Source organism: Panicum virgatum, chromosome 9N, assembly GCF_016808335.1.
Source record: "Panicum virgatum strain AP13 chromosome 9N, P.virgatum_v5, whole genome shotgun sequence".
Taxonomy (NCBI): domain Eukaryota; kingdom Viridiplantae; phylum Streptophyta; class Magnoliopsida; order Poales; family Poaceae; genus Panicum; species Panicum virgatum.
Genome location: NC_053153.1, coordinates 11,358,795 through 11,367,508, shown reverse-complemented (window position 1 = coordinate 11,367,508; position 8,714 = coordinate 11,358,795). Strand labels below are relative to the sequence as shown.

The 8,714-nt window shown below is 46.0% G+C and overlaps 1 protein-coding gene across 1 annotated transcript; it reads right to left on the bottom strand.

The window, feature by feature from the left end:
• Positions 1-6,794: 6,794 nt before the first annotated feature.
• Positions 6,795-8,097, bottom strand: LOC120688705. The gene is made up of 2 exons (XM_039971091.1): positions 8,043-8,097; positions 6,795-7,471 (listed from the first exon to the last, which is right to left on the bottom strand). The coding sequence occupies exons 1-2, from the start codon at positions 8,095-8,097 to the stop codon at positions 6,795-6,797; spliced, it is 732 nt and encodes a 243-aa protein (XP_039827025.1).
• Between the last annotated feature and the right edge of the window lie 617 nt (positions 8,098-8,714).

Below are 8,714 nucleotides of genomic sequence, written 5' to 3'. Positions count from 1 at the left end.
CTCCCTAGATCGGCTTAGGCTTTAGGTCTGTAGGAGGGGACGGCTGCGGCAGCGAACCTTGGACCTTGAGCCGTGGGGTCCCCTCCCCCTTTATATAGCGCAGCGCGACGGGGCCCACCAACCACAGTAAGGTTGGGCGCCCCCGATTAGGGCGCGGAGTCAAGGCCCGATCTGGCCTTTGGGCCAGATCCGTGAGAGATCAACCCGACAATCTCCCCCTTGATCTCCTCTTTTTTATTCTTCTTGTTCTTTATCTGTACTTGCTCCATTCCATCACAGATCAGTGTATAGGGTGTGCCTCGTCATAACGGTTACTACCGTTAGATTAACAGGCACAATCACTTTTTTGTTTTGAAATAGAATCTTATTCTTGGGCCCTCTTTGTCCAGAAATCATAGGTCATCCCTCAACCCCATGCCAGCTAAGTGTTTTCTGAACACATTGGGTGGTTGACCTTTTGTAAGCGGATCCGCTAACATCTTGTTCTTTCTGATATATTCTAGCCAAATAGTTTGATCCTGGATTTGCTCCTTAACAACATAAAATTTAATGTCGATGTGTTTGGCAGCACCACTCGACTTGTTGTTATGAGCATAGAATACTGCTGGCTCATTGTCGCAGTATAACTTTAGTGGTCTTTCTATGCTGTCGACCACTTTCAATCCGGGTACGAATTTCTTAAGCCATGTGACCTGCCCTGAGGCCTCATAACATGCTACAAACTCAGCATACATCGTGGATGATGCTGTAACTGACTGCTTTGATTCCACGATATCGCTCCCTTTGCAAGAGTGAAGATATATCCAGGCGTGGATTTTCTATCATCTGCATTTCCTGCAAAGTCTGCATCTGAATATCCTTATATTTCTAAAGATTCTGATTTTCTGTAAGTCAGCATGAGACCTGTTGTACCCCTCACATAGCGCAAAGATTTCTTTATCATTTTCCAGTGCTCTATGTCTATATTACTCTGATATCTGCCAAGTACCCCAGTAACAAAACTCAAGTCTGGGCGTGTGCACACTTGTGCATACTGTAAGCTTCCGACAGCTGAAGCATAAGGCATTGCCTTCATTTGTTCGAGCTCATACTTGTTCTTGGGACACTGATGTTTCCTGAAACTGTCGCCCTTGACTATTGGAGCAGGTGTGGGTTTACTCTTATGCATACCATATTTTTTTAATATCTTTTCTATGTATGCTTTCTGTGATAATGCCAACACCCCATTTCTTCTGTCTCGATGAATCTCAATTCCTAAAACGAATGAAGCTTCACCGAGATCTTTCATATCAAACTTCGAGGACAAGAATTTCTTTGTTTCCCGTAGTAGATCAACATCACTGCTAGCTAGCAGAATGTCATCCACATACAGGATGAGGAAAATAAATTTCTCGTTCTTGAACTTTGCATAAATGCAATTGTCCTCTTCATTTTCTTTAAATCCAAACTTTCTTATTGTTTTATCAAATTTCAAATACCACTGCCTTGAGACTTGTTTCAAGCCATAAATCAACTTTTTCAGGCGGCACCCTAAGTTTTCTTTGCCTTCCACGACAAAACCCTTCGGTTGGGCCATGTAGACATTTTCATATAAATCCCCGTTTAGGAATGCCGTCTTCACATCCATCTGATGTAATTCTAGATCATAATGAGCCACTAAGGCCATTATTATTCTGAAAGAATCTTTACATGAGACCGGGAAAAAGTCTCATTATAATCTATCTCTTCTCTTTGCGTAAAGTTTTTTGCCACAAGTCGTGCTTTAAATCTTTCTATGTTCCCTTTGGAGTCACATTTCGTCTTGTAAACCCATATACAGCCTACTATTTTGGCTCCTTTAGAAATTTCTTCTAAGTCCCAAACTTTATTGGCACTCATAGATTTCATTTCATCTTCCACGGTTGCAGTCCACTCGGATGAATTCACGCTTCTCATGGCTTCTTCAAAAGAGGTGGGATCATCCTCCATTTGAATTTCTTCGCTATTATAGACTTCATAGTCATCAGAAATAGCTGGTTTTCTAATTCTTTGTGGCCTACTCGGGGCCACTACAACTGGTATTTCTTGCACAGGAGGCTGCTGTTGCTCCCCCTCATCCATGGCAACAGGTTCTATTTGGCCCTGAGGAATAGGATCCTCATTTTCATTTGTTGCCACGTCAGGAGAACTAACAACAGGCGCCGGCACTGCAGTTTCCTGCTCTGTCGGTGCCGCAACCACAGGCAACGAGAAATATGGCTCTTGACTCATCGGAGTGGGAACGAATACTTGCTTCTCTTCAAGATCAATTTTTCTGGCTACGATGCTCCCCCTGATCATCTGATCTTCTAAGAAGGCATCATGTCTGGTTTTTATAAACTTCGTGTGTCTATCGGGACAGTAGAAGCGATATCTCTTAGACTTTTCTAGATAGCCAATAAAATGGCAACTGACTATTTTGGGATCTAATTTCCCAATGTTTGGATTAAATACCTTAGCCTCAGCTGGACAACCCCACACACGAAAGTGATTAAGCGAGGGTTCTCTTCCTGTCCATAATTCATACGGTGTTTTCGGCACCGACTTACTTGGCACACGATTAAGAATGTAGATGGCGGTTTTTAACGCCTCCATCCACAAGTTAATCGGTAGCGTGGAGTAGCTCATCATGCTTCTTACCATATCCATCAGGGTACGGTTTCTTCTTTCAGCTACTCCGTTCTGCTGAGGCTCGCTCGGTGTAGAATACTGGGCAACTATGTCATTTTCCATAAGGAACCTTGGAAAAGGTCCTGGAACTTGACCATATAGGGTGTGCCAACCGTAGTACTCTCCTCCACGATCGGATCTTACTACCTTGATCTTTAAATCATATTGATTTTCTACTTCTGATTTAAATATCTTGAATTTATCAAACGCTTCCGATCGTTCTTTAATTGGATAAATGTAGCCATAACATGAATAATCATCTGTGAACGTTATGAATGAATCATAGCCATCCACGATAGTTACAGGAAAAGGTCCACATATATCTGTGTGGATTATTTCCAAAATTTCCGCACTACGTTTGGCATCTTTCTTTATTTTCTTAGCAAACTTTCCTTTAATGCAATCAATACATTATTCTAATTTTGAAAATTCTAACGGCGGAAGAATTGATGCTTTAACTAAGCGCTCGATTCTCCCCTTTGAAATATGGTCTAAACGACAGTGCCATAATTCCGACGAGATTGCATTAATTCGTTTGTGTTTCTTAGTAACATTCTCATATGAGGAGGCATTCTTAGTCTCAGAACATACTGCATTCACATTCTCAGATAATGAAAGCAAGTATAATTTGTCTTGTCGGAAGGCAAGACCAACACATTCTGAATTAAATTGTATCTCACACTTGCCATCACAAAAATGACAAGCAATAGTGTCATCATCTAATTTAGACACACTTATTAAGTTTCGTTGCAAAGACGGTACATAAAGAACACCTCTGAGATAAAATACAAAGCCACTATGTAATTCTAAATGAAAATCTGCAATGGCTTCGACTTCTGCTTCTACACCGTTTGCAACTTTAATTCTTCTTGGGCCTCTTGGCAGGGTCCTCCTCATACTTGATCCCTGTAAGAAATTAGTAACATGAGTAGTTGCGCCAGAATCAATCCACCAAGTGGATTTATCATAACTTAAATACAGGGATTCATCTACAAAAGTAATGGTGTCCTTACCATTTCTTAACAACTCTTTCAGGAACTCGGGGCAGTCCCTCTTGTAGTGTCCTCTCCCTTTGCACTTCAGGCACTGGTCTTTGTCAACTGGGGAGGTAGACCAATCCTTCTGCTGAGGTGCGTTGGAGGGACCACTCTCGCTCTGATCTCTAGCAGGTGGGAAAGGCCTCTTGCTCTGGTAGTTCTTATTGTTCTATATGTTCTTCTTCTTATGCTGGACATTGAAAACAAGCTGGCCACAATGTGAAGTGCCCCGACCCGAAGATCAAGGCTAAACCATGTATTAATTACCGAATAAGGTCTCCGGCATAATACATGTACATGAGCTTTATTTAACACGTACATGAGGAGTAAAGTGACAATACAAAGCTACACAGAACAACCATAGGATAACAACTAGCATAACGACATGCAGGACTAGCTCTTCATCCATCACGGCTCCACTCGATCAGCTTGGGTGCGGACACGATCTACTCGTAGTCTTCTGGCACAAAGTCAGGATCCTCTGGAGAAAAATCAGCAGGGGTGAGTACAAAAGTACTCAGCAAGCTCCACCTCACCCTACGGGAGGGGACTGACATGCACAACACATAATAAGCACATTCTACTAACAATGCAACTAATGGTATGCAACCCTTCCCGACACAACCCACAATAGGTAGCTCACTAGTTGTCAGGACCACACCGTAGCCTGCCCATACCGTGGGCACGGACCATTCGAATGGATTATACACTCTGCAGAGATCGTACACTGTACCCACACGCTCGGCTGCCCGAACGGACAACCGACATAGCCGACACCCAGCCGTGGTCACGCCCCAGCCCGGCCGCACAACCCTCGAGCCCTGACCCCAATGGTCTATACCCGTAAACCATCCCTGCGACCGTCAGGCTAACCAGTGGGATTAGGCTAAGTCCGGCCCATACCGGAACCTGTGGTCGTACTAAAGTAAGCTAGGTGAGATGTCAAAACAACTCGGTCCTTATGGTTCACCAGGGCAGCAACCATCCCTCAACATGTCAACTCGAGCCTACCACCACGGTACCACTCACCTGCCAGTCTACCACCACGGTAGCACCGGCTCCAGCATACCCAGCTGCCCTAGTCTCAGCCAGATCCCTACGTATTCTATTCTCAGCTCTGGATATGCATGACTACTCAAATGCATGCATGAGCACACTCAATCACTCAATTACTGGTATATGTAATCGATCCTAGACCCAGGCTACAGCTAAACGTCCTCACATGGATGCAACCGCTCACGTAGGGGTCGATGAAACTTGCCTTCGCTTGCGTACGCGTCGTCGGCGGTGGCTTCCTGCTCGTGGTACGGGTCTTCTGGCTCCTTGTCAGGCTCCTCCTCGGTCACTCCGTGATCTACGGGCGAGAACGGCACAACCGGCAAACAAACACAAGCAAGCAATAAAATAAGCTCAAATGGAGATGAAAATAGGAGGAAAAAGAGTTACGTGAAAAGGAGTTGATATGAAGGAGATATTGAGTTTACAGTATTGATTGGTAGAATGATTTGGATTAAGTGCTCACGGTCTGGGGGTGTTTTGGGCCTTTATTAGTGGAGTTAATGGTCGGGGGAGCTGACTGCCATCTCACCTTGGCGCGGAACAGCTCGAGGAAGAGGGCCAACTGTTGAAGCTTCGTTTCGTGAGTGAGCTGGGCTCGGGAGGAGTGGTTCAGCTAGCGGAGCGAAGCGGCTCGGTGTGCTTGGGCTGGTGACGGGGCTCATCACGGCCTTGCTCCTTTTATAGGCGAGGAGAGCAGCAGCGGTGTTGCGCAAGGACGGCGACGGCGTGGGCTGTGGCAGCTTGTCGTCAACGCGAACAGTGGCAGCGCTGAAGGCGCAAGCGCCGAGGCGGCAAAGCCGGCGAGGGCGCTGCAGCGGCGTGGGCGAGGTGGGGACGCGGGAGTGGACGGCACGGCATGATGCCGGCGGCAGTGCGCGGTCCCGTCGTGGGGCCGGCGTGTCGCGCGTGCGCGAGCGAGAGCGAGCGGGTGAGGCGGTTCGGCGGAAAAAATCTCGGCCGGCACTGTGCGTGGCGACCCCGATTTTTAGGGAGGTGAGTGCTGCCATGACGGGTCTTTTCAAGGTCAATGGTGTGGGTACTCTGTGGCTTCCAGGGAATGATGAAGTTATGACAAAGGAGGTAGGCGCTGTCATGATTGTCTGGGAATTATGGCATGGTACGGTGACTTGAGAGACTTTTTTGGAAACGAGATGATTTTTGTCGTAGGTGTAAGCATGCGTATGCTGGTTACTGGAGGGAACGAATGTACTAATGCAAGGCAAGAGTATAAAATAGTTTACCTAGTAGTTATGTAATACCTCATATGACGTTAGTATTATTTTACGTTACTAGTTTAATTGCAACATAAGTTTTATTTTAGTGATTGTTGGAAATTGAGGCGGCCCTACTAAGTTGAGGATCTACACCAACTCACTTCAGAGTCGGTCAGCTTCTAGTTACTTAGTGTACCGGGTCCTTTTGACGGCAGAGCCGCCTTTTGCTTCCGGGAGGCAGAGCCTACCAACAGATGAAGCTGGCTTCCGGGTGGCAGAGCCAACCTTCGATGAAGCCCAGACCCTTTTGTGATCCCGGGTGGCAGAGCCAACCTTCGATGGATCACAACTTATACACTAAGTACTTAAACTTAACCGGGAGACTAACACTTATAAAGACGCTTACCTTATTGGAGCAACAAAGGAACACACCTAGCACACTCTACCTATGCTCACTTCTACCATGCCCTTGGATGTGTGTAGGATGGAGTGGAGTAGTATGGCATGGCAAGGGGTGGCACCCTCCTTATATAGGCACACATACCCTCTTGGATGAGTGACACTTGTCACACTCTAGGAAGTTCCCTACAAATATCTAAGTTCCCTATAAATATCTAATTCTAGAAAATTCTAAATTTTACCATGACAAGAAAATATCCAAGCTTCTTATCTTCTTATGATTCTTGTGGAACATTCTAGAACCTTGTCATGGTGAACAAAATTATGCCATGATTTATCCTTATTTTTATAGAACCTTCTAGAAGCTTGCATTATAAATTTCAACACTCCCCCTTAATCATGATGAAAACTGGGATGTTACACAATGTGAGTGCTTGAGTCTGTCTTCTTCCTGAACGCACATAGCAATCATCTTTTCTAGGTTCCATTCTTCACGTTGAGTGTTGTAGTTGACATTAAAAGTTTCAAAGTCCTTGGGAAGGGACTTGAACACAAACTGAACAACGAAAGCTTGTGGTAAGGGCATGTTCATTGTCTTGAGCTTATTTGCAATGTGGCTCATTTCTAGGATGTGTTCTCTAATGCCACCGCCGGTATATCTCTTGGTCACAAGCTGCTCTGTCAAATTAGCAGCATATGTCTTGGAAGAGCCAGTGAACTGACTCTTCACCCTTTCTAGATACTTAGCAGCGGTGGTAGATTCTGGAATTGCTTCTTTTATATTGTTTGAGATCGACCCCTTTATGATCATCAGACACTTGCGGTTGGAAGTGTTCCAATGTGTCTTGTCAATATCATATTGCATCATAGCACGATCATGGTTCTTCTCACGAATGGCCCATGCGTCGTCTGCTTCATTCTGAGCCCGCACGGGCTGTTCTGGTTCTTTAGGTGCTGGCACTGTGACAGCCAAATCTATCTCAGCCAGTGCCAAAGCAATTTCTAGTTTCTGGTGCCATTTTCCATAATTCTGGCCATGTAGTTCTGGAATATCATTCACATATGACATAAAGCCTGAAAGTAAAATTCAGAAAAATGAGGACAAATTCTCAATAACAATAATTACATGTTTAAATTTAACTTTGGTCAAAATTCAAACATACAGTATTCTATGCATTAAATCTAAAACACCTTCGGGCAAAGATAGAAAAAATGCATAATGTAATTTCTGGACAAGATTATAATATTGCAATATCAACTTTGGTCAGAAATTACAATATCATAATATACTAAAAATTCTGAATTCATGAACAAATTCTATGTTTCTCTATGTCAATTATCTTGTTGGTTCAAATTAACATGGAGAAAACAACAATAATGATTCTTCGCAGCCGAAACATGTAAAAATTCTAAATATTCAGAAGCATATTTCTTTGTTCTTGGTTCTAAAACAATTTACACTAGGTGCAAATTCAAAATGGTATTCATATTCTATTCAAATTCTTCAAAACATATCCAAAAATGCTTCTGAAATTGGAAAAAACTGAACTGTGCTCGCGGGCCGGTTTCTGGATGCGGCCCACGGCCTGCCCACGCGCGGCGCGCGCTCTCCCGCGCCTGGGCTCGTGGCCCAGCAGCGACTGACCGGGCCTTCGAAGCAGCCCCGCGCAGCGCGCCGCCTCTTCCCTATCGCGCCACATCCGGCCCAAAGGGTGGCCGGGCGCCCCCGCCCGTCGGATCAGATCCGACGGCGGAGCGCCGATCACGGCGGGGCAAAACCCGGCTACAGCCGGTGCCCCAAAACCCTAATCCCCATTCTTGTTCTCTCCGTTTCTGGATCGTGCGAGGCGACGGCCGGCGGGTTTCCCAGCTACGGTGACCGGCGCGAAGCAACACGGCGGCGCTGCCGCAGCTGCCTCGCCGGCGCGCGCTTGCCCGAGGGTGAGCACACGGCCGTCGAGATGACCGCGGACGGTGCCCCTATTCTAGAGCAAGGCCCGGGCTCGCGCGGTGGCAAGCGGCGGCCGCTGTTCTGGAGCATGCCCCGGCGAGCGACGGCATGAGGATTCCGACTCCCGCGAACGCGGTAGTTCTGACCGGGAAGGTTAGTTTGCCCCCCCCCTTCGGGTGTTCTGAGTTAGGATTAGGGTTCTAGATCTAAAATTCATCTCGGGTTTTCTCGATTCACCTCTTCTAGATGCTTCTTGACCCGAGAGCACCCGATCTAGGCACTAGATCAGCCTCTGATGCCATTGTTAGATTCTGAGATTCTTAAGTTCATACAAGGATCGTGCTCTGTGCACAGATCGGGCACGGG

What these genes read in the sequence shown, in the direction of transcription:
- LOC120688705 (XM_039971091.1), bottom strand. Translation starts at nt 8,097, where the DNA reads ATGTGGCGCGATAGGGAAGAGGCGGCGCGCTGCGCGGGGCTGCTTCGA. An exon ending in GGGGCTGCTTCGAAGGCCCG is followed by an intron (nt 7,472 to 8,042) that starts GTCAGTCGCTGC and finishes TTTTACTTTCAG; the next exon opens with GCTTTATGTCATATGTGAAT.